The 26398-nt window shown below is 38.2% G+C and overlaps 2 protein-coding genes across 4 annotated transcripts in view; both read left to right on the top strand.

Annotated features, from left to right (window-relative positions):
* The window catches only part of LOC126053268 (splicing factor 3B subunit 1), a 647576-nt gene that overhangs the window by 153366 nt on the left and 467812 nt on the right, over window positions 1-26398 (top strand). The gene's annotated exons all lie outside the window — the stretch shown is intronic.
* The window catches only part of ANKRD44 (ankyrin repeat domain 44), a 143723-nt gene that overhangs the window by 106312 nt on the left and 11013 nt on the right, over window positions 1-26398 (top strand). For all 3 annotated transcript variants that reach the window (XM_049798028.1, XM_049798117.1, XM_049797952.1), the window contains 8 exons: window positions 348-459; window positions 12990-13061; window positions 16095-16296; window positions 20188-20266; window positions 21325-21442; window positions 22437-22653; window positions 23386-23473; window positions 25433-25516. In XM_049798028.1, coding sequence (XP_049653985.1) covers window positions 348-459; window positions 12990-13061; window positions 16095-16296; window positions 20188-20266; window positions 21325-21442; window positions 22437-22653; window positions 23386-23473; window positions 25433-25516 — 972 coding nt within the window. The remainder of the gene's footprint in view (window positions 1-347; window positions 460-12989; window positions 13062-16094; window positions 16297-20187; window positions 20267-21324; window positions 21443-22436; window positions 22654-23385; window positions 23474-25432; window positions 25517-26398) is intronic.

The following is a 26398-nucleotide window of genomic DNA, read 5'->3' as shown; positions in this document are numbered from 1 at the left end:
TTTTTACATACAGTAGTAACAATTCTAGGCTGTTTACATAATGGTACAGAGTTGTGTTGGGGTTTTTTTCAGGCTTTGTAATAGAAAATTATGTGATCTAGACTAGCAAAGGTTGGGTTGAAGATTGTTGTTTATGAGGAAGATCTTCAAAGATGAGTAGAGATTTTCTGGTTTAAAAAGTGGTAAATGTGGGGAGCTATTGGTGAAAAGAGGGAAATGCGTGAGTGATTTGAGGTGCCATTAGAAATACAGAATTAACTGCCAGTTTTCAGCGCCACTCCTAGTTGCAGTGAGAGATGTCTGTTAAATATTTTGAGCTCTCATTTAAATGAGTGAATTGTCCACAGGTGTCTAGAGTTCCTTCTACAAAATGATGCCAATCCGTCCATCCAAGACAAAGAGGGGTACAACACTGTGCATTATGCTGCTGCATATGGGCACCGGCAGTGTTTGGAACTGGTGAGTGCTCAGACAGTTTGGAGGTCTCTTAACTGCTGATATATGTGTACGTATATGCTGCTACTATTATGAACTTCCCTGATGGTTACTATTTGAATTCTTTGGATATTCACAGATCTGTGAAAACTTGCAATATGGTGCAGTTAACTCAAATATATGCAACCAGTTGTATCATAAAAACATGTTAATCTTGATAATCCAGTCCTTGTTCAACAAGCTGGTGCTTAAATGTTGTCTTTGAGTGGAGTTTATGTGTGCTCAAATTATTTTTAACTGTGATCAAAATATTCCTGGTGTATGTGTCAGTAGTAAGAGATAGTTCCCAGTGTATGATGGTGTATGTGCCTTCTGCAGCTGGCACATTATCTGGCTTGCAAACAGAGAGTAGCTTTTGTCAGCTGCATACCTGCAGTGCCTGTTTTCCTCTGATGAAACAATAGCAGCATTGATAAAGTTACCATAATCAAGATTAACCTTGTATGCAACGTAACTGGGGTTTTTGTTGTTTTTTAATATCCTGCACCTAAATGATTAGAAATTGCAGCTCATAAGAAGCCAAAATTTTTTAGCCAAAAATTGGATTTGGGAGATGTATAGTATGGATTTATAGAAGTTTGTGGCTTGTAAAAGTGTCATGAAGATGGGTGTTAACTGATCTGCCTGATATACAGGGTGATCCAACATTACTGTGTCACATATAAGTAGGCTCCAACTGATTAATTAAAAAACCCCTACAATTAGAAAATTGTATAGATATTCAGGCTTTAGTAAGAACATCGTGTGCTGTTTAGTGTTTTATGTTGTTTGGTTCTTTCTTTCTTTGTTGAAGAGTCAAAATACTTAATTATTGAAAAGGAGCTCTGCACAGCACATGCTGCTTTCACACCACATTTACCAGCACTGCTGCCACAGGAGAAATACTGCAGCTGGCCTACCTCAGGGTCCCAACAGCTAGGAAACCGTGAGCTGTAATTACATGAGGGCAGCTCTGGGTCAGAATTTCAGGTGGGATGTTAAGCCTTTTTAGCTCCCACCTGCAAGCACGTATATTTAAGACACTGAAAATACCAGTGCTCCTTTGTTGCTTTTGGCAGCGAGTTTGGCCTTTCCTTGTTCAGAGCGTTTTCCTAGAGCTGCTCTCTTGTGACTCTGCCTGTGGGGATGGAGGGGTCTTCTGCTGAGCCTGCCACCCATTTAGAACAAAAGCAAATGTTCTTGGTATTTGAAGGGTGTATATATAAAGCAGCCTCCTCTGTGCTGTGTACAAGTCCACACTTGTATGGCCACAGCAATGCGTATTGCAACCTTACCCGTGCCTTATCACCAGATTGTTGCTTGGCTTGCATGAGCAGCGATCTCTATAACGGCATCTTCACTGGGGAATTCTCTTTCAGCCTTCATGTCATAGACCCTGTGTGCTACTAGCGTGGAGCAGGCATGGAGCAAGGTCCCCTCTCTTTTCTTTTGCTTGTTGCTGTGCTCATTTTCTGGCAACATATCAGTTGCACACAGTGACCTGCTGTCGAGACCTAGTGTTGCTTAGGCTTGCCAGACAAAAGGAAGAGCTGGGAATGCAATGCATACCAGAGGTGTTTGGGTTTGGTTTGTTTGGTGTTTTTTTTAATTTTGGAGGCTGAAATGCAAACTATGAGCTAGAGACAGCTGTTCAGCAAGTGTTCTGTATTTAGGCGGAAAAATTAAATGTTTTTCCATGTCAGTTGCCCCATATAGACTGTAGCTGCAGTATTGAAACCCAAGGTCAAGCACCACTTGCAGTGTTATAGCCATACAGCTCTTCTGTGTACATCGGTGAAAGAAAACTGCTACATATTTTAGCCTATTGCATGCAAAGGACCACTATTGTGTGCTAGGATGTCTACCTGAAAGTTTTGTGGGGACTGGGATTTTACCATTGGTGTTCAGGACTTGAGAGGTATCTCATTTTCTCTCTGGAATACAAAAGCTAAATGTACTAGAAAGCATGTGTGATTGATCAACAGTAGGACCAGGACTTGTCATCTTTGCACCTAGTGTCAGCAGAAATTGATTCTGTATTGTTCGTGTAAGCACTTGTCCCTTAGCTGTAACGAGTTACTAAGGCTTGAGTGTAATAACTTTATATTTCATAACAGTGACTAATTGATATGGGCACCGCCTTTACACTGATATTTTTGCATTGTTTGGATTCAGGATGGCAAAAGGGTCAGGACCAAAGTCTTGAGTATCTGAAAGGTAATTGTGCCGTGGGCATGAAATGGAAATAATCCTTGTGCTTAGGTTTATTCACTTTTTTCAACATGAGACTCCCAGGTGTTAAGACAATTGTTGATTCACGTGCTTCATCTGGTAGTGTCATCTATAGACGTCACTATTCTGCAGTGCAATCAAATTGTTTTTGACAGAGTTATGGTTATTCATGGCTAAAAGCTGCAATAAGAACTCATCTAGTGCAGATGGAAAGGAGCCTCACTGCCTTGTGAGGCTGACTGGTGGCTTGGTCACAGTTTGTTGTGCTCTCTGTGGTGGACCTATGACAAGGACTTTGTCATGAACCATGATCTTTATTTCTGGTAGCTATTAGCCACAGTACATTGACTGCTCTAGTTATTCATAGTTGAATGAAGCATCCACTAAGGTTTAATTGCCTCTAGGCATGACTTTTAGCTAGAAGCCCCTTCTTTTCCACATAGCAGAGAGAACAGTAAGTCATCAAATGCTGTCTTAGTCCTCAAGCCTTCTGTTCATCAGTTTTGAAAACTAAACCAATGTAGATACAGAAAAACGGCAACACTGTTTGCCTCGTTTCTCCTGAGCTGCACCGAGGTTTCCTCAGTAATCGTGGAGGTGGCTGCCGATTCCAGTTAACACTGCAGGTTGACTTGGTGGGTTAGTGTGTAGAGTAGGTGCGTGAGGACAGCTGGTTATGTCTGAGGAGTACTTGGCTGGTTTTGTTGCTATATCTTGGAAACATGTTTTTCTTGTTGTTTTTCTTGTCTTCAGTGCTAATGAAAAAGAAAATAAGATTCACAATATTTTTAGTTGCTCTTACTCAAGGAACAGTGGGAGCCCAGCAACTCTAATTCCAATGTAAATATGTGTGTAGATAGGCAGGGAGATTTTTTACTTTGGTTTCACACCTGCGATAACAGAGATAAATTGATGTCTGTCTTAAAAGTGCTAACTTTGAACCACTAATTTGTATCAGATAACAGAGATAAATTGATGTCTGTCTTAAAAGTGCTAACTTTGAACCACTAATTTGTATCACAGGAACTCTGACATACGGAATACTCCTTCTAAAATATTTCCAATCCCTTACATCCTGAAGAAGAGATTTCCAGGCAGGATTATTGAAATGACAACATTGTTTTTCAGTGCCAAATTAACTCTTATTTTACTGTTTTATTCCTTGGGTAAATTTTTTTTTTGTTTATTATTGATAGCGCATGGATGAAAATCTCTAGGAATTATCTTCCCTAGAACAGACAGTTCTTTATGGGCATAAAACTGTTAGAGGAGAGAGTACATATAAAATATGAAGCTTTAATTCTGCTCAAAATTAAGGCAAAGTGGGTGCAACAATAAGCTTGATTTTATGAGTAATGGTTACTAGTATTTCTCTACATGCACAATACTGAACTTCAGCAAAATGTTAGGGAATTATTTCAGTGTTCCAGAATATGTCAAGTTTATAAAAGACCATGCAAGATTAATTTTTTCTTCCCCTCTCCCCCTTGTTTTTTATAACAGGTGTCTAAAATAGCTTATTTCTAAATACATGGGCACTTAAAAAAAAGTCTGAAGAAGTTGCAGTGTCCAGTGAAGTTTCCTTTGCTGAGGGATCTGATCTGTGCGTTAAGCACCATAGCTTCTCAGCATTACAAAATATTTACACATTTAAGTACAGTTTAGCAAAGGGTGGTTTATCTATGAAAATATATTTTCGTTTTTTTTTACTTGAGCTTTTACTGTGAGCCTAATACCTTGGCTGGAATTTAGCTAAATTTCTTTGTGGGGAGAGGAGAGGTATTAGGAGAAATAAGGATTAAGAGTGAAGAGGTCATATCCTTTGACCCAAACAAATAAAATTTGTGTTTGTGTGTTCAGCCACAGAGCTCAATGACAGAAGCTTTTTTCCTGGAGGACCTTTAGGTTGTCTGGGATGTTAGTGGGGTAGTTGCCCTGCAATGAATGACGTGATGTTGCTAAAAAGAGAAGAGTGGAAGCAGATTCTTGAATTCTTTCTCCATCTGTAAGGAGCCATTCATAAAGGCTGAATGATGGGCATGTGTGCTCACAAGCAACTGAAACTCCCGTCTGCTTTCCTACTTCTAAAAATAACCTCAAGTTTGTTTAGATTGGGACTGACTTCTTTGGTGTTCGGTAGTCAGGGATATTGGTTACAATCGCTAGCTGGTATTTTATAGCTGATCACATCAACAAGCTACTTCGAAAAAAAGAAAAAGATGGGGTTTTTTTCTTTGAAATGATCTCTTATCACAAAATCCTTATTGGTGTGAAAAGAGTGAAATTTAAATTGTAATTTCACATTAAAGTCTATCTAGAGAGTCAGTCAAGCACTTCGTACTGGTAAAAATAGGTTTCTGTGCAGTGTTAGGGCAAACAGAACTACATGCCTGTCTCTTGTAGTGAAATCTCTTCTCTGACTGTAAGAATTTATGGTTATTTTTTCTTTTAATCTGCTCTTCTCCTTATTCCATCAGCAAATGAAATTCACTCTTTGGCTAACAGAAGTTGAATTGGCACAGGGGCTAATTCATTTGAGGATGCGAGGAGAGGATGGTTTAACTGAAATGCGTGTCCAAAAGAAAAGGCAGATCTCAGTCTGCCTGTCTGCCTGCAGCAAGGGGATCCGCACAGCTGTGTGTGTCTGGGAGAAGGGGCAGAGGGAGATTTCCCGCTCGCAGAAGGCCATCTTGGCTGTGCCATTAAAAGAGAGGCTGGGTTTGAAGAGAAAGAAATCCCCTTTTATTAGACCTGCTGTTACAACTGGAAAATAGTTAAGCCATGCCTTCAAACGCTTGGTTCCTTAACCTGTGGAGAAATTGAAATCACCATAAATCTTCGATGTGGCTGCTGCTAACTACATATGTTTCTTATCAACAAGGATTTGTTCATTCATCCATCTGAGAGCAGGACACTGGTAATTAGTGACGAGTGAATCATGAGCGTGGTTGGGATAGGTGTTAGAAAGCCTGTTGCCGCATGGGAGTCTGGCTCAGATGCTTGTCGAGTGGCAGGCCCCAGGCCACCTCCTGATGCAAATCCGTTCATTCGAGGGATACGTTCTGGGTTTTCTCCTTCATAACTGCCTGCCCATTTCCACGACCACCACCCTCTTTCTTAAAGGGAGCCTTTTGTCTGAAACCAGTGGTGACAGTGTTTCCTGTGGTGAAAGACTTTGTACCTATGTCTATGAGAGCTTTTCCTATGTGGAAGCTCCTTTTTTAGTGGTGAAGCACAAAGTCATTAATTTGCGTGGTTCTAAAAAGCAAAAGAACTTAGGAACTTAATGCTTGAAAGTAACTTTAATAAGCCTAATTTGTCTGTCAGTCCTAGACCCCCCCCAAATTGTGGTAGATTGATTTAATTAAGTTTTGATTTCAGCATTAGTGCAATATGTACCCGCTGGATAAATGATCAATAGGAGTCTATATATACTAGAAATGCCGATACATGTTAGCTTATACCAGTGCATTTTGGCTTAGATTTTATGTTTTGGAAACTAGATAATTTTGATCCTAAAGATGTTTTCTAGAAAGCTAATGCTGCTTGTCAACTCAATGAGTGCAGGAATTTACCATTCGCTCTGGCACCCTGCTGGCACTTTGGCTTGTAGGATAGGAGTATTGCCTAGCATCTCTGAGGTTTATTTTCTGTCTCTCTGACAGATTTTTGTCTTCTTTTAGTTTTTATTTTTATTTTCCCGGGGTGGAAAAGCAAGGTACTTATATCTGCTGTCTTCTGACAGAATAACAAGGCCATTGCAGAACTGCAGGAGACATTTTTTCTTCAGTTTGGAAAGAGGCCATGGACTTCTGCTGTTGCTTTAAATACCTGTCTGTGTATCAGTGTGTGTGGTGTTTAAATGTAAATGTGTGAAGAATATCTGACTCCCTCAAATCTACTGAATCAAATGAAAAGGGCATTTGATCATGGCATATGGCATTGCATTGGACCATATAGCTCAGAAAGAGCTGTGGGCGCTGGGATTTCAGGGGTGTAATCAGGCTTATTTATACAAGGCAAGATGTTTGCCTGCATGAGCAGACTTTCAAAAAGAACCTATCACTGATTTATTGGTATTTGTAGGCTTAAAAAGCAGTCTAACCTCATTAGGCAAAGTCTCCCACAGTTTGTGTAATTTGTATCTGTATATCTGTATTTTGTCAATTGAGTAGATTGATCTTAAAAATTCTCTTTATTTTCCTCTTTCCCCTCCTCCCTTATGAAGTAATGCAACTGGTATCTATTCACAGTGGCTGTCTGACAGTAGGCAGTAGTCTCATTGCTTCAGGAGTATTTCACCCAGAGGTGCACACAGGATCAGGTCTTGGTTTATGCTTCTGTTCATGCACTGCTTGCAGGAAAACCAAACCAAACCAAAAAACCAAGAAACACTTGCAGATTACCATTATACTTGAATATTATGTCTTTAATTATTCTAATTGACATTTTTAATTAGATTGGAAGCAAAACTCCATTGGATATAGTGAGTAAATGAAAAATGATTGCATGTTGTGTATTTTCATTTTTATTTAAACTTCTTAGTATTTTGCAAATCCTTATGTTCACTCTGATAAAGCCTGAAGAAGAAGAGTCACAACTTAACTAGCATGCCATGTACTTTAAGCAACTGCATGTGTGCTGCTTTCATTTCTGTTGGACTTCAGGCTTTGGCTTACAGGCTCAAGCTTTGCTAGAAAGTCTGTTGCTTTTCCTCAGTCAGTCTTAGGCAAGTAAGGCAAGTGCACGTACCTGACTGGCATGACACTTTTCTGGATGTTAAAGTAACTTTGCATTTGGTAATGTGAAATAGAACCAATACTTGTCTTTTTTCTGGAAGTTTGTGCCCAATTCTAAAGTGGTTCAGAGAAGAAATGTAAATTACACATCTTCAAGTGAGTCTGAATTTAAACAGCACTTGTGTGTATTTCACAGTAGAGGCACAAATGAGAGGAGAGTAGCAAAAATACCATTGAAATGCACATTTTAAAAATAGACTGTATTTCACCAGTGCTCAGATTTTCTAGCTAAAGAGGAAATTCTTTAAGGATAATAATTTCTCTAAATAAAAGCCTTCCTATACCTTTTACACAAGTGTATGAAATTCTGCAAAACTTTCAGTGGGTAGGAGGGTCCTTAAACCAAAGTATGAGGCTTTATAGAACCTCTGAGAGGTAGAATTTCTGGCCAAAAAGAAGCATGATATACGTGATTCAAGTGTGAAGTTCCAAATCTCTGCCCTGACTGACAAAGAAATTGGACTTCTACATCCCAGGAAGTGACCGACATATTATGCTGACTGGTACTGGGTAGGATCTCTCACTCTCGTTTGGAGCTGTTCTGCTTCGTATACTCATTGGGTGAGAATCTCCTGTATTACCCACTGAGTATGGAACTCATATGGCTTAATATGAAATGATTTTGTGTGAAGTGGAAGAGCTCCAACAGAAGATTAGTGTCCCACTTGGGAACAGCCAGTGGCCTGGAGGTCTGCTTGGATTTTGAGATTTAGATATGTTTAAAGACAAACATTGTTCTTTTATATGCCAGGTAAGTGTCCTGTTTGCATGGTGGTGACTTTTCTGGTAGGGTGTTGGATGTTTAAACTTTGTACTGGAAGAGTTGCATGGAACTACTAATAAATTTCTTCAGACCCAGTCTACCTAAGCTCTTGAGAAACTTCATCTTGCTTATCTTATTTTATAACTTCACCCATAATCTACGAACGTGAGTGAAATTGTTGTAAACACCGATTAATCAGATTTTTAAAGCCTAATTTTAGGAAAACGTATCAGGCACTGGGTTAAGGATGTGTATTGGTTTTAACCTGATCAAATTAAAATAGTTGGATCATTTGTATTTACAAATATGCAGAGAGCTTTACTGGATTGCTTATCCCTACTGAGGATATATTTGTACCACTTCATCTTTGAATTATTCAATCAAGAATAATTGTGATTTGAAAATGTGCTTCCCTGGTATAAAGTAATACAGAGGTTAATTCTATTACTCTTTTCTATCTCATCTGAAACAATTGATGAGAGTCTTCAATCTTGTGCTTGCTACTTGCTGGAAAAGCCTTTATTTAAAAGAAGCTGCTGCTGGTATGTTTTTCCACAGTAGAGACAATTATCTATTGCAATTTATGAGGAAAGATGAGATTCAAACTGACATACTAGCTGATATATTTTTATTCAGTTCTGAAGGCGACATTAAAAATTGTTACTAATTGCCATGTCTGAATGACCTTGTAAGTGATAAACTACATTGCTATGTAATTATTGCAGAAGAGCAATGTTCAACTATTTCTTTTGTCTTAATTGCCTTTCAATCAGCTCTTCACGTGTGAAAATTTCTGAATGCTGTTTGCTTAATAACCTTTCAGAGTAAAGACCATTTATAGATTACACACACGTAATCTAATGTTTTGCTGGTTTACGATTAGTATTAATAGCATTGAACTGAAGAATTTCATTAGCAGTGCTGGAAGCATATGTGTTGGAATGTAGAAGTTGCCTTACTAAAGTAGTAAAATTTTCAAGAAAAGTCACTTGCACTTCAGTGGTAGTTAGATCAAACCTTTGACATAACCATCAGTAGTGCACTTAAATGGCTGCGCCTAGAGGTGTGGGTGCATGATGGCTCATACAGAATCACGCGTTCTGTTCTCTTTTAGGATTTGAGATAGCGCTCATAGTTACAGTGTCTATGGTTTGAAGTTTCTTCTGACATCTTCCTTTTAAAAGTGTAGCTTAAACCTTTTATGCGTGGTGAAAGTATTATCTCCTTTTCCGCCTATATAGTAATTTTAAATTACTGAGATGCTCCATGAAGCTTCTTTTTTTAATATTTTTTTTAAACCAGAGCTGAATTTTAGAATATATTAGGCTATAAGGACAGTCATATAAAGTATCCTGACTCATTAACTGGCATATCTGAGTCAAAAAAAAAATGGAGAGGGGGAAAAAACACCACACCATATCCTGCCATATAATCCTTTATTATAGCCACAGAATAAAATCAAGTAGTAAATCCTCTTATGCCTGTAAATACCCTTACTGTACAAATAAAATAAAATTGTGAGAATGTAAAAGTTATTAATCCTCATACAAAGCTGGGGGAGAGAAGACAGTTTATAATAGCAGCCTTGTAGTGCTATTAGTTTGTAACAATAGAACTGAATAATTGACATGTTTTATCTTACTTTGTCTGCATGTCACTCCCAAAGCATTCAAGTTCGTGTTTCTGAGTGTGAAGAAGACTTCACAAAATAATTACATACAGTGTTAAATAACACTGTTATGGGAAGTGAAGGGGTCATGCTGGGAATTTCCAAGAGGCAGAAAGAGAGTAAGGGTATCCTTACCTTTTAAAAGGGTATAACCTAACCAGAAGGAAGAGTGCCCACCAATTTCACTTGCAGTGTGATATCCGCTTAAAATCTGCAGACAATCAATATATAGAAATGTAATCAGCTAAAAGACATAATTTCAATGGCACAAGAAATTAGAAATGAGATATGCTGGGACATTCTCCAGTCAGCCACCAGTAACCATAAACTGTTACTAATTCGTGCTTATTTGTCTGTCTTCACTGAAATGCATTGGCCAGCTTCTAGCAGGCAGGTATGTATCACAGCACAGCAGACATGCTTGGATTGCTGTGTAGGGCCTGTGGATTTAAGCTCCCATGGCTGTCAGGGCAAATGGTTTTGAGCAATAAATTCACCTATTTAAAAACAGATGCCACTGTGTGTAGCTTCTTACAAGTATACTCTAAGATGGAAGCATTATGGAGCTAGAGCCTCCCAAGGACACACTGCTTTACGTGTTCTTATAACAAATATGTAATTTATTATAAATGCATGCTTAGAACCGTAGAAACACTGATAAAACTGGAGAATTGCTTGGTAACTTGGACCTGGTACTTTTTGTCTCTTTGTGTATGATGTTTATCCTCCAGATGACTTAGTTTTAATTGTTATAAAGCGGTGCTTGACAAGGCATACTAAAAAAAATTATTAGTGCTACATCTTTAATCTTCCTCTTCTTGCTCTCCTTTATAATTTCTCTTCTTGCACTGTATGGCTGTGTATCTGAGAACTACCAGGTTTACCATCACATTCTTGTTTACGCTTGACTTTATGATGGAGACATTCAGCCTTATCAGTAATAAGCTCATTAAGCCTAGTCTGCATCAGCCTAAGCTGCTTTAACTCTAAGCCATGGAGGTGCCTTTTGTGGGGGGCTCTCCAATTCCACAATTTGTCCCTTTAGAGCCTTAATTTTGTCAATTTTCTGTGTGGGTTTTTTTCATCTACTTGAAAGGCAATTACCTGCCTTGTTCCAGGAGACTTTTGGAGCCTTCTGACAGGTTAAGGGAAGTATTTCTTTGTTAAGATTTTGATCCTGGAATTTCAACAGATGATGATAAATGTAATTAAAAGTTATTAAATTAGTCTGCTGTGCTGGCCTTATGAACTCAGAGTAAAGGCCAGTATTAGGCAGGCAGAGGAACAAGCTTAGTGCTTGGGTTTGTTCGGTGGGATTTTTTTAGTTTGTTTACTCACTATAGAAAATCAGTATGTATTCATATATTTAGAGCTGGCTACTGCTTCATTCTGTTTATAGCTATCTTATATAAGAGAAGAACAGTATTTTAAACTGGAGGTGGCTCCAAATGGTAAGACCAAATGTGTTTCCTAACTCTGCCCCAAACCTACTGAAAAACTGGTGTGGCACTTGATTTCCCCATCCCCACCCACCCCCTCCCTTAGCTGCAGGGAAGTTTTAAAATCTGTAGTAACTGTTAATACACACACCCACTCGCTTATGAGTGGCATTTGCACCAACACACATTTCTTTGCCAGTCCTGACAGTTTACTAGGCACAAAATACATGAATAAATTAAATTGATGCTTAATTTTCTAGCTCTTCCATAGGATTCAGATTACTGTCCTTGTTTAATAAGAGATTTGTGACACATTATGCATTATTAATGCTATCTTATATTCCAGTTTGATTTTGGGGTAAATTTATCCTTGATATAGATCTATTGAAGACTAATTTGTAACACCAAAAGTTCAGGCATACATCAGAGTTGAGGATATGCCATCATCTTGCAGCCTAGACAAGCCTGCTGTAGGCTTTCACTGGTCTCTTTGGAGAGTCTTCCATGTTGTCATACCCTAGAATTGTCCAGATTGTCACAAAAACTTTCTTTCCGCTTTTTCAGTCTTTTCATTAATTCCTTACTCTGTCAAAAAAATCCAAAACAAAAACCCAAACCAAAACAAAAGAAAAACCTCAACAAAAACTCTGTGAAAATTGACTTGTAACCTTAGAAACATTACAAGTCAGTTGTAGTTACCTGTCAAGCTTTTCTTTCCTTTTTGCGGTCTCCTATTACTAATTTTTTGTAAAATGCTAATTTCCAGTCACAAAAGTATTTGGAGACTAACTCTTTGAGTAGTTATTAAGTAAAAGGCCATGTACATGAGCAGTGCTACTCAACAAATATTGAATTGTCAATATTGTTGTCAATACAGTGTATGATTTTCTTTGCAGCCTCAATTGGACAAGTTGTCAGGATTCTTGTGCTATTCCGGAGTGATGCTAATCCGTAGTTCCTCCTTCTAGATGGACAGAAATGCCCTGTTTTTTAAGCCTTAAAATGTTTTGGGATCCCTTGAAATGAAAAGGATCGTATAAAAGTGTGATGCATGTTACTAGATGTTTTTAAGAGTTCAAGGATGTGTTGCATTTTGGAAGACTGTCATTATAGGAGCAGGTTCTACTTTGATAAATTATAAAAATTACTGTGAATGACTCACAGATCAGTTGTAATTATTCCCAGCACTAATTATATGTCAGAGTTATCCGAAACGCTGTATCAAACATGGCTTGCATATGCCTTACCTGTGTAATCATGAAACTGTGCTTTTTCCAATGTAAACTTACTGAGGGCTCTACTCCACAAGTCCTTCCTTTTGAGGGCTCCTTTCTCACGCAAGCAGGCCCTATGATTTCAGGGAAACTAATTAATCAGGGTAAGGATGTTCATGACAAGCTTTTCAACTAGTTTTATAACTTTACCCTGTGGGGAAAAACTTGAAAATACTTTACAGAAAAGGTTGTGAAGTATTTATTCCTCACAGTCCATCAATACTCACTGTAGACATCTGAGGACAAATATATCTTTGCCGATTTATAGTCAATGAGAACTTATCCTCTCTTGTGCAAAGGTGTTTTAAGACTGTCTTTTTTTTTTTTTTTTCCCCCCAGCTTCTGGAAAAAACCAACAATATGTTTGAGGAATCTGATTCTGCAGCTACAAAAAGCCCTTTGCATTTAGCAGTAAGTATGAGATGTAAAGTGTTTGATCAGTATCTCCTATAATACTTCCTTAATCTCTGTCTTTGAAGCAAGTTTAATCATAGACTTCTTTTGAAAAAGCTAGGAAGGGATCGAGGCCTAGATGTAACAAAATCAGGTTCTGGGCTGGAATCATTAATTAATTAATTTTTTGGCAGTTGAAGCTCTTGGTTCATATTGACTCTAACACTTGGGTAAGAAGAAGATGACACTGAAGTGAAATTAAATGGAAAGTCTTAACTTTTATTTATAACTAGTTTATAAATTTGGGGCCGGAGCTTGAGCCTATGGTTTTGATCATGGAATGGGATACTCTGATGTTCTCCTGGAGATGTGCAGAATGCAAAAAAACCTGTCTGGTACACAGCAAGGTGCGGGAAAGCATGCTTAAACCCCAGCAGTGCCCTGGGAGCCTGCCACGGAAACTGTGTTATCAAAAGGGGATCCAGCACATGTGGCCTCAGAGAGCACAATAGCTCCCTTTTCCCAGTTTTCTTGTGCAGAATCACAAAATAGTTGTAGTTGACATGGACCTCTGTAGATCAGCTAGTCCCACCTCCATGCTAAAAGCGGAGTCAGCTAGAGCAGGTTTTCTCAGGGATGTCCCCCATCACTTTTTGAATATCTCCAAGTAGGGAGAGTTCACAGCCTCCAGGCAATCTATTCCAATGTCTGACCACTATCACAGTAAAAAAAGGGGGGGGAGGGGGGAGGTTTGCATTAAATGGTATTTCCCATGTTTAAATTTGGGCCCATTGCTTCTTGTCTTGTCACTGGGCTACCCTGAGAAGAGTCTGGCTCTGGTTCTGTCTCCTTTGCTCCTCCATCAGGTGTTTATACACATTGGTAAGACCCCCTGTGGAGCCTTTTCTTTTTGAGGCTGAACAGTCCCAGCTTTCTCAGCCTCTCCTCATACGCCTTTCACAGACTGGCTCTTCACTGAATACCCAACCTCACTGTGAAGCTGCCCTCCTCGTGAAAGGGAAGCAACTTGCTTACCTAAAAATAGGGGCAAGTTTTAGTTCTGTAGCGATCATATCTCTGTTTCCCAGTCAGCCAGAACAGCTCTGGCCTGACATTTGAATTATGCACATGTAATCTGAGGGAACAAGAGCCAAAACAGTTGGGTTAAAAGACAGAATTTGTCACTGAACTCTTCTTCCTATCTTTTTTTCTGCAATTTGAAGACTGCAGGAAGGAGACTGTCACTTCCAAGCCCAAAGAAGAGTTACAACCTGCACTATCACCAACATAAATTCCTGTGCAGGGGAGGGACTTGCCCTGCAGCTGGTCAGACAGCAACCTCATTTCCTCTCTGGTCCCTCTTGGGCAGAATCCTTGCAAGGACACTGCCAGTGGCTTTCACTCTTACAGCTGTTGCTGGTTAACAGCAATTCATTCACCTGAGACACCCCAAACCCACAGTTCAAAAATTAAAAGCTTGCATGAAACATCACTATTTCACACTTCAACTGCAGCTATCCAGGAGTGTCTGACATTTGTTTCAAACCCTCCCCTGTATTACGGTGCCTGTGGCCACCCTTCCCCAGGTCTAGCAGTGTACACATGAATCTCTTCACATGTGGATCCAGAAAGTCAGCAACCTACACCAAAACATGAAGTCCTGTTACATGGCTGATACAGTGCAGTGGCTAAGGCCTCTGCTTACAGACATTTGACCCTAGAATGGAAATAGGATTTAGAAACAAGGGATGGATTAGCAGCCAACAAAATGCTGACCTGCTATTCCCTGAGGTTATAGTGCATAGTTATGATCATGGTTGAGTGAATGACTGTACAAGGCAAACCAACAGGAAGAAAAAGTCAACTTTATTATCCTGTCAAGGAGAGGATGGGGTATACAGTCTGCATGGCACCTTCAAGATACCTCGTACTGTGTCAAAGATCACGCTGTTGCTATTTGTTTTCTAAGTAAAATTGTCATGAAGAAGAAAAGCCGACAACTGCATCGGAGTACTTTCTGAGATATGGGTTCCCTGTGCCCTAATCTCCCTTTGCTGGTTTTTTTTTCTGCCTTTGCCTTTCTGCTTTCCTTAAGTAGTTGTCTTGGTCTAACCGGGAAACAAGCGTTCCCTGCACTGTCCTGTTCTTTTGAACTTTTGACAATGGTCACTAGGAGCAAGCTGCTGCCACCACTACTTAACCTTGAAATTCAGCGGCTTTTTGGTTCCTTGATGTTTGCATTTCTCTTCTGTTTTCATTAATTGCTTCAACTCTGATAATAGTAATTGTATGTTCATGTATAAATAAAAAGGATGTTCTCTGTGAGTCTGACAGTAAGGAGAGGAGGGCAGTCCCTACAAAGTTGAATGAAATGGTTCCAGTTTCTGGAGCTATCCACTGGGTTTTTGCAATGTCACTGGTGTTTGTGCTGTTGGCCCAAATGTGGCTGTAGGTCTGGAATTGCATTACTTGTCCACTGTAGTTGTTGTACCAAATGATCGCACTAGCAAGAGTACTCCATGAAGCATCAGCTATAAACAGCAGGTCAAATTTGTTTGTATTTGCTCAAAAATCCGTTTTGAGAATTGCTTTCATTTAGTTGGAGACCAGCAGATGTGTTGAATTTAGCACCCAGTTAGGTGATAATTCATGCGACCTCAGACCAGCATCACTCTAGTGAATCTAGTTTTTGAAACAAACATTTCCCTGAAAGATACTATATAATGTGAAAAATGAATTGTTGATTCACCTGTGCTGAATTGGTGAATTATTGTCTGAAATTCCTCACCTTGGGTTGTATTAGGAGGTTAAAGCAAACCAGCAATCATAAATTCTGTTCCTAAACACTAGGAATTTTTTAGTTTCTTGGCTACAGTGTAATTTGGGAAGATCCTTTCAGGCTGAAGGGAGAGTCATAAGGAATCAAGAAAACTGTGTGATTTCTGCTGTGTTTAGGAGACTGTGACAATGACAGATTTTATTCACGTTTTATGCAAAAGTCTTTGAAAGACAAGAATTGTGTTCTTTACATGAGACATTTTATATTTCTAGGCCTATAATGGTCATCATCAAGCCTTGGAGGTACTTCTCCAATCTCTGGTAGATCTGGATATTAAGGATGAGAAGGGACGCACTGCTTTGGACCTGGCTGCATTTAAAGGACATGCAGAGTGTGTGGAAGCTCTCATCAGCCAGGGTGCTTCTGTTACTGTAAAAGACAATGTCACAAAAAGGACCCCCCTCCATGCTTCAGGTGAGCGTGCGCTTATGTTACACTTGTGGTATAAACCCTACAACACAGAAGCATTTACCTTTACCTACCTACTATCCCTATGCACATTTCTTCTAAATGGAAGAAGGAGATTTTGACATGTATTGAGGACTGCCGCTTGTTTGCTGAGGTCCTACAGTGAACCCTTTATCTTTCATTTCCTTGGCCTTTTTTCCTCTGTCCCTATGGTTCAGTCCTCCCTCACACAGAATCCCATATTTTTCCACACCACTGCTTCTCCACCCTTACCTGCTTGCCTCTACTTTACCTTGCCTCTCTATTACCACCTACTCTAAGATGTGTTATGTTTCCCCTATGACACCTCTTAATGGTTCCTCTGCCAAAAAATCAGGGGAAGAGAGAACACTTGCCTCACTGCTTCTCCTACAGAAGAAAGGTTGAAAATACAGGTAGGCTTTGATTGGTGATGCAATTATCCTGGTGTTCAAAACTTCCAACCTTTTGCAGTGGCAACACTAGAGAAATTCACCCCTGTTTCAGACATTACCCTCCTCCTGAGCTAGCTTGTGAACTTGCTCTTGCTGGGAGTCTGCTCCATTCCTCATATGTTGAGTGTTAATTACGCAACGTGCATAATTAACTGGAAAATGTAGAATTTGCCATTTATTTAAAGGTTGTTATTTAATAAGTACCTGTCAGATAAAAACACGGAGGTGCCAAGGGGAGCATTGCTCCTCTGGCTGTTCATCGAGCAGCTCAGTACAGCATAGCAGTGACCTCTAGTGGGAAATAACATTAACACCTCATTGAATAACAATTATTTTCAGGGTCAGACTTAATTGTCTTTCTGCTTATCTTTTAATCTTTCTTAGATTAAAATGCATATACATCCTCTAATACCATTTTATTCTCTGTGTGTGATCATATAGCTGCAACCTGGAAACATAAGATCAAATAGATTATTATCAATGTTGTCTGCAGTACTGAAGAAAATGCACATAATCGATCTTCACAGCACGCTAAAAAATGCTTTCTGCCCTCTTAAATTTTGCATCAGAACTGAGTACATTACTCCCCACAATAAATTAATGATATAGAGATGTGCTGCCAGAGTTTACATGTCAGAAGTTTGAGACCAGAATTCAGTGAGAGGGGGTTTCATTGTTTTCGATAAAAACACAGAATATTAAATCCAGCTGATCTTCACCCTGTTAAAACTGTTAGTTTAATTAATTTAAATCAAGATCAGTGCCACCACAAGACTGAAGCTGTGTTGGGCAAGAGCTTTCACTTCAAACACAGCTTGGGGTCTGATGATGAACAAGGTGTGACTTTGGTATGTCATCACTATAGCAATGATTTTGCATTTATTTAAAATTTTGGTTATAGTGACATAGGTTTCTTGTCACAGCTGAATTGTAAGGGTTCTGCAGTACTGAGAAAAGTAAAAGGTAACAAAGCCATGTTTTTGTTAGCAGCTCTGACTTAAAATATGAATTTGTTGACTAAATCTGTCGAGTAGAATTGAGTAGATATGTTGAATAAAAGGTGTTCTTTTAAAACACACATTTCTTACCTTCATACAAATTCTGATTGTGGGTGTTTTTTTCCTATTTTAATTTCTTTTTTAATTGCCCCCATCATTGTAGTGTGAGTGCCTTCCATGTAAAACCAGTAGGAAGATTCATTGTAGACTTTTCTGGTCTTATTAAATTTAATCTGAATTCTCAGATTAAAAAAGAATTTCCAGGGATACAAGCAAAATTTTCTTTAAATCTGCAGTGAAGCAAAATAATTTAGGTATGTATTTAAAAAAAAAAAAAAAGGCAAGAAAATCCTACACAGAGGAATGAGATGCTAAAGAGAACATGTACCTTAAGCAGAAGGGAAAATACTGCCTGGACGGGTTGAGTATTTGAACTTTTAGTGAAGGAAATTTATCACTGTCATGAGTTTGGAGGCTTTCAAATGTGAGATAAGTGCACTTTGCATAAATATCCATTAAGAGGGCGTTTAGAACCTTCCACTCAAGAGCTATGCAGAGTTCTGTGGAAGTTAGCTCTGGACTAAAGCTTCTATCTCCAACTGTAGTAAAAAGCCACTTGCAATCTGATGATTTTTATTATGCTGTTTCACAGCAGTACGTTTTGGTTAGGAGTGATGCCACCTGTTGGAGACTCTGCGTGGTGCCACTGCAGCATCGAGCAGTTTATTTGCAGTGCAAGTGTAAGAGGTGAAATGGTGTGTTTTGAGAAATCAAACAGAATTCTTGCTGAATTAATCCCTGGAGTGACAGTACTGATTTGCACACACAAAAGCGAATACTCATATGTGCAATACTGTGCACTGGAAAGAAACAAGAAGGCATGTGTGCCCATCCCCTTAAACGTGTTTGCCTTCATTCCTTCAAATTACACAAACACAATTGCTGAACACAGTGGTTAAGGAGACCTGAAGTGGTGGATTGGATTACAGGATTCTGCAGAGCTCTGTCCAGTAAAGGGATTTGTAACTTTAGTAGAGAAATCACCTAATGAAGTATTTCTTTTTTCTGTGTGTCCCCCTCAGGGAATAGACTTCCTCTGACCTCATATTATGGAGAATTTCCTCAGCCTAAATTATATGTTCCCTGTATAATTTTATTACCACCAGTCTTTCCTCTGGCTAGCTTGGGGAATCCATTGCAAATGTTCCCCTGGTGTTAGTGTTGTAGCTCTGTTGGCAAAACTAATGTTCCCTGCAGGGTCTGTAATGGTTAGCAATCGCTGGGTCAGCTCCTAAGAGTTTCTGGGAGTATCTGTTCTAAAACTCATTTACCAAAATCCTTTTCAGATGTCAGTGTGAACAAGTTATGATTTCTCTTCCTCCTGCTGGGAGAAGGAACAGATCTTTTTTTTCCCCCTAAGCCAGTGAGTCATCAGCCCTGAAGAACTGTTTACATGTTATGTATATGGCATTACTTAGTGGTAAATAACTAAAAATGTATTTTATTTTTCTGGGTAGAGCAACTAAGATTATTTTTGGATGAGTGATTTAAATGTGATGATGTGCGCCCATTTCTCTGCCAGAATGATGTGACATAGGTGGTGTCCAAGGGTTTTGCCTCAGCCCACAGGGTGTAGGCAGTGTGAATGCATGACTTGCTGTAATAAGAACACAATCTATATCTACTGAGTACAGGAATTATTGTTTGTCAAAGAAGAAAATACTGTGTTCTTCATCCCATGAAAGGCTGAGGCCTTTAAGCAAGCTGACACACAGATGGGTGTACAGTGTCAGGCCCTGCAAAACGTAGTAACTCAGAGCTGTTTTCCAACAGCAACGGGTTACATTTTAAAAAACAAACCCTGTTTTGCAGAAGTAGCTGTGGCTTCCAATAACATTAAATGAGAAAAGATGGAAAAACCCAAAGGGAATTTTAGTCTCTGGTGTTATGTGCTGTTATGAATATGACATTTGCATCATTGGTCATTCTTTGCAGATGCTTCTTTTTTTATAGCAGCGCTGAAGAACTTGCTTGTACGGTGCACACAAAATTAACGAGCCTTGCCGACGGACTTCCTACTGCGTTCCAAATCTGATCCCAGAAAGCCTTGTCTGCCTGCTCAGTCTGAGGGATTTTGAAATGCTGTCTGGTTTAGTAGAAATCTCAGTAGTGAAAATCACGATTTCCGTTTTACTCATTTGGGATTTTTGTATGTAAGAGAACTAATCCTTGTCTTACTGAGGTCAGGGAAAAAACGGCTCACTATTTAATCAGCACAAGTTAAATGAAAATGGTGGGAATATTAATTTCTTATACTGTGGAATATTTTCTTTGTTTATAAGGAAATTTCTTATCCATACACATTCCAATGGAAAAGTACCTGAAATTAAACATATTTTAATTAAACATACTTTTTCTCTTTATAGTCATTAATGGTCACACACCTTGTTTACGGTTGTTGCTAGAAGTTGCAGACAACCCTGATGTGACAGACGCCAAAGGACAGTAAGTTTTCTTTGTAATGGGTTTTTTTCAGCTCTGTGATTCAAATAGCATCTCAGACTTCTCACAAAAAAAGCATTTATTTGAAATACTGTATTTCCTGCACTTCTCCTTATAGAATTTGGCAGAGATTGCAAAGTACACATTCAGCTGATCTAAGCCATGTGGAAAGGATTATTCATTAATCTTAGCCTCTGCTTCATACTTTAAACAATTCTTCATAAATGTTGAGGGCCAGATTCAATATAAGCTAATGAGCTCCTGAGATGTTTCTGTGGAGAGTCTTTTTCTTTCTAAAACATTGCTATTTCAGGGTTTACTTGGTATATTAGGCTGGTGCAGTGGGACAGAATGTTTATTTGAGGTGACACATGCATCTGAGATGTTCCTACAAAAATTTTACTTCTCATTAAATGATGGTTATAGAGGGAGAATAAAGTATATTTTTAAAGTGAAAATATGAATGGTTTAAAAAACTCATTTGGCGTGCCTGGAACATATTTGACTGTACATACAATTTTAAATGGTATTAGTCTTATCTGAAAATAGAAGGAGAACAGATCTCTTTCAGAAAAAAATGGAAGATATGTTAGTCCAAATTTTGGCTTGAATAGTTTCCTTGTGTCCCTTCATCTCCTTTAAGCAATTGTGCAGCATTTGCAAAAGAAATGCTTTGGGTGGTTGTCATCTTGGTAACTAGCAGGGACATTAATTCACAACACTTGGGTATTGTAAAGCTCATGTGTCTGTCGCTGGAGGTGACAGTAATTGTAGGTTATTAAGAGAACAGATTGTCTTGAATGATGTTGCTCTGTAAACTGCTTACAAATGAGTTTGTTTCTATTTTAGTCATGGTAGTTGGTTGTTAAACATCTTAATAATTTCATACAAAATATCTTCACTTGGGTGTTATATAAATGAGTATGGTGAACATAACAGGTTTGTGGGTAGGAATGCAGAGAAATGCAGGGCTTCCTGATTTCTGTGTTCCTCTAAGTTAGCAGTGGCAATTAGTATGTCATTTTATAGCTGTGACTGGTTTGGTTTTGTTTTTTTTCCAGAACCCCACTAATGCTTGCAGTGGCATATGGGCACATTGATGCTGTTTCTTTATTACTTGAAAAAGAAGCATCTGTAGATGCAGCTGATCTCCTGGGATGCACAGCTTTACATCGAGGGGTGACTTAATTTTTATGGTTCTTAATTATTTGTTTTACTGTGACTACAACTCACTTAAAAATACAGGGATATTGAATGTAGGGAATACTGTAAATGATTGGAAACACGACCAAGCACAGTCAACAAGGTAAAAATCAGGACAGATCTGCTGTCAGTAATGCTCTGCTTTTGACTTTGTTTCAAGTGCGCTTTAATCAATTAGCTAAAATAACTGATTAGACCATTTTTTTTGTGGCTCTAGACACTTTACAATAGCAATCATTATTCTTATAACTGAGCACCTTTTGAATTCTGAAAATAATTTCTTTAAAAGAACTGCCCAGCAGTTATTTCCATTTTTCTTGGGGAGGATGGTGTAAATAAGTAAGCCTTAATTTTTTTCTAGAGGCAGTGAAACTTGAAGCAGATATAATCTTTTCTAGGAGTCAGCAATGTGAAGTTGATGGAAGAGCTGATATTTATACAGAACTCTATGATAACTGCAGTGAGCAGTTCAGCTCAGGAGTCCAGCACAAGTCCGTAATAAAAGCTATGGCATGAAAATTCTCCTCTGTCTTGATAGCAATACATGAACATACCCAAGATACCAAAGCTAACCTATGTACAATACAGAGGTCACTGACAGTAGCTGGCCAGCTCCTTTCATATTTCAGATGACATTCTTGATCCTTTTTTTCCTCAGTTCTTCTCTCACATTCATGCATGATTTTGAGAAGCCAGACTCTGTTTCCTTAGTCTTAAACTCCTCCTTGCTTTGTGCCTCACTTAGTGGAGTCTCTTCCACAGACTAGCAATCAATGCCTTTGAAAGACAGCACTAAATACATTTCAGTGTATCAGTTATGATACGTACTCATGGGAGCAAAGGAGCTTTCACCTCTGCCTTCTGAATCCCATCCAGGCCATTTCATGTTCACAGGCATCAATCATATTCCATATTTACTATGCAAGAATCTGTATTATGTCAACCTCTTTACTCATTTCTTTGTTATCAGATTATGACTGGGCATGAAGAGTGTGTTCAGATGCTGTTAGAGAAAGAAGTATCTATTTTATGTAAAGACACCAGAGGCAGAACACCTCTGCACTTTGCAGCAGCTCGGGGTCATGCCACTTGGCTGAGTGAATTACTGCAGATAGCACTTTCAGAGGAAGACTGCAGTTTGAAAGATAATCAAGGTTATACACCACTGCACTGGGCTTGTTACAACGGTAAGTTTCTCCCTGTGGACTTTTGCCAAGTTCAAATGTGGCTTCAGTTTTAGGGAAACATGATAACAAAGCAGCCTAACACTTTGAGAAGCTTGAAATTAAGAGGCAAATTATCTCCCCTCTACTTACTCTCTGTAGTTAACATTTGCTATGTTCACCCTTCAGTTCAGAAGCCAGGGAAATTCCAGTGATACCTCCCAGTGGCTTTGCAGCTCATTTGCTCCCAGTCACAGGAGGCCAGGGTGAAACTCTGGTTTTACTGACATCAGTGATGAAATTTTCGTCGATTTCTGTGGGGCCAGGAGTGCTCCTTTGAGGTGTCACCTTCTTATTTATTGATGCAAGAGACCATGTGAATAGATGGATGTTCTGAACTGAACTGATTATTCTAAACTGGATAATCTGAACTTGTTGCTTAATATAAGGATAAAGGTTCCCAATATCATCATTTAAGACCATCTTTGGAGATGTGTAAGGCAACATACATAATATCACATAAAAAAGAGCCTTTTTTTTCCTTTCCTTTTTTTCAGTGAATGCTGATATTAGGCTGGATCTATCTTGCTGCTGACATTAAAAAAAAATCTGTTTATAATTTCATCACTTAAGAGCTTATATACACATTGTGTTCAAATCTGAATTTAGCGTTACATTCTAATCAGTATAAGCCTAATATGACTTAAGTTAATTACTTGCTTTGTGCAACACTGTGAAATGTCTGCTCTCTTATAGGTCATGAAAACTGCATAGAGGTACTATTGGAACAAAAATTTTTCCGCACATTCTATGGTAATAGCTTCTCTCCATTGCACTGTGCTGTGTAAGTAGAAATCTCCAGTAAAAATGCTTTAGGATAGGTCTGGAAAAAGTAGCAGTATGAAAAGAAAGTGCTTTTTTTTTTTTTTTTTTTTTTTTTAGATTATTTGCATGAGCAAATAATTTGAAAGCTGATCATAAAATTGTGCTTATACTTCTGCTGAAAAAGTGGCAGAATAAAGAGTGTTTTTGCGTAAATGTTATACATGTAGGCTATTTAATGAAATTCTGACTTGTAATTAAATAGCTGCATTTCTGCTCCCTTTCTAGTTTCTTTTCCCTTGCTTACAACTACAGACCTATGCCTTTTCTTCACACAGGCTGGAACTTCATAGCTCTTCTATTCTTAGGCCATGACCTGGGCTATAGGTAGGGCCTTGGTCCATGTAAGTATGAGCTTTTGAGGTTCCTTTGAAACCCAATGGCTGAAAGTTAAAAAATTTGTCAGAATCAAGATGATTTATTTTTTTTAGCAATAGGAACAAAGCATTAATGAAGGAAGGATCTGAAACAACGATCTATGTCATGCTAGAATGGTGTTCTGTGCAGGCCATATTTTTTCCAAGACATCCTCAGCTGAGTGTTTTCCAGACAGATTTTCTTCATGATCTTTTTTCCTTCTGAGATAACCTTTATCTTGAAGGTTTGGTACTTCTTACCCAGGTCCTAGCCGAAGGGATTGGTGGGTTGTAGAGTCAGACTCTGTATCCAAAGTTCTTATATTATGAACAACAAAAAGGTGGTCGCTATTATTAGTTATTCATCTTCTTCCATGCATGTGTTTTATACATACTCCTTATTCAAATAAAGCAGTATGTTTTCATATGGGAAGGATTCTAGTAGAGGAAAGTCGTAACTTTTCATAACATAATTGCAAATGCATTTTTTTTTAAAATGCAAGATTACTTTAGTTTGTAGGACCTAACATGCTTATTAAAACATGTAAGCCATCAGAAGAGTAAGGAATTAAGCACTGAAAAATCAAATGCCAACCTTCCTAATTTCTGCCAACAATTAGAATGACTGTATTCTATTCTATGTTCTATTAGAAGAATGAATGTCTTCCAGAAGTAATGATAGGGGTTCCTATTGTGTAGGCTTCCCTTCTACAGTTCACATCACTGGAAAGTAGAAAGGTAATTCGTCATGTATCAAACTTTGAAATTATAAACCCCCCAATATATTAGAGAAATAAAAGCATATATAAAGCACTGTTCTTACTCTGCTTAAATTAGAATAATTTGTGGCTGAAACATAGTATATGAAATCTGAACTTCTAGTGATGGCTTTGAAGATATTTTTTTTTCAATATTTATATTCTTTTAAACTAGTGTGTAATTCTCAAACCCATTAAAACTGTGTGCAATCTAAAAATGCTTGCAAATTTAAAATGAAAACAGCTGCTAATCCAGTGTGTGTGTGTATATTAGCTATACTATATGTCCAATACTGTTACTAAACACTGTTCATTTTCATAATGAAATGAGACAAATTAACAATAAACAGAAAGAGTATTAATTGAGTATATCCTTCAAGGAAAAGTATTAAATGTGTGAGTTGGAAGAGATGTGGGCTTCACTACCTAAAACATTAGAATAAAACTTTCTATATGTAGGTATCTATGACTGAGTGCTTTCCAGGTCCAGGTGCGTTTGACATTTAGGCTAAAGGATTTTAAAGTAGTAAGGTTTTAATCCTAGATTTGTGCTCCACTTTCAACTACCTTTGTGCATAGTGAATTGCAGGATCAGATTTGCTTTAGAGACTGAAATTCATAGTATCAGATGCAGTTTGGTTAAATGGAGAGATGACGAATAATCAGAAATGTGACTGAAAGCATTATGGCAAAGGTATGTTAGGATAACTTATAAATAAACAATAAGAAATATTCATGGGAAGTGAATTGGAAAGTGGGAAAAGATGTAGACCTTTTACCTTTTTGAAAATGTATTGTCTTTGGCAGAATCAATGATCATGAAAACTGTGCATCACTGCTCATCGGAGCCATCGATGCCAGCATTGTCAATTGCAAAGATGACAAAGGAAGGTAATAGTTTCTTAAACAAATTGCATTTCATCTTCATGAATCCATCTAGTATTTTTCATAATTCTTTCTGAACCTCTGGAACTAATCATTATCTGATACAGTTGAGCTAAGCCTTGTCATGCTGACTCTTTCAGACAGCAATTTACACTGCAATAGTTAAATAGTGGCTCACTTGAAGCAAGGATACTATGAAGTGTTCAGTTTCATAGTGCATATGAAAAGAAACACAAAAGAAACAGTATTTTGCTTTTTAGAACAGCTATGACTATTGTTTCCCTGAACCAGTTTTCTTTGTTAAATATTTAAACATGTTTATCTTTGCTAAATGGAGTGATACTGTGTACACTTAGAAAAGTATTTCATTAAAAGCTTTAATGTTATGTTAGCATTCTCAGGGCACACAACTCAAAACATCTATGCAGCAAAAGAATACTGATAAAGCAAGAGATATGCATTCAGCCAGATCCTTAATTTGTCACATCAATAATCTCCTCACTATGTGTGTGTGTATATATATTTAATTAAAATTGCTGGAATTCTAAAAATTGAATACTCATTGTTTCTATTAATTAAAACAAATTCAAGACCTTCAGTAGTGGTGATTACTTACTCCTGTAAGGGTAAGACCACCTCACCCTTACTGATAAGCAAAACCTGAAGTAACACTATGACACAACTGGGTTGTGTACCAACTATCTTTCATCTCTATTAGTCACACTTCAGACCCAAAATGCCACAGGGAGACAGCGAACGAATTCTAGTGTCTCAATCTTGTGGAAACTGATAACATTCAGAGTGGATAGAATTCCTTCCGCCTTTTGTAGTAATGCTGTTATTGTAGCTTGTTGCAGTATCTTTGACTATAACTTAAAATACTTCAGG

Source organism: Accipiter gentilis, chromosome 1, assembly GCF_929443795.1.
Source record: "Accipiter gentilis chromosome 1, bAccGen1.1, whole genome shotgun sequence".
NCBI classification, from domain to species: domain Eukaryota; kingdom Metazoa; phylum Chordata; class Aves; order Accipitriformes; family Accipitridae; genus Astur; species Astur gentilis.
This window is presented reverse-complemented; position numbering and strand designations above follow the sequence as displayed.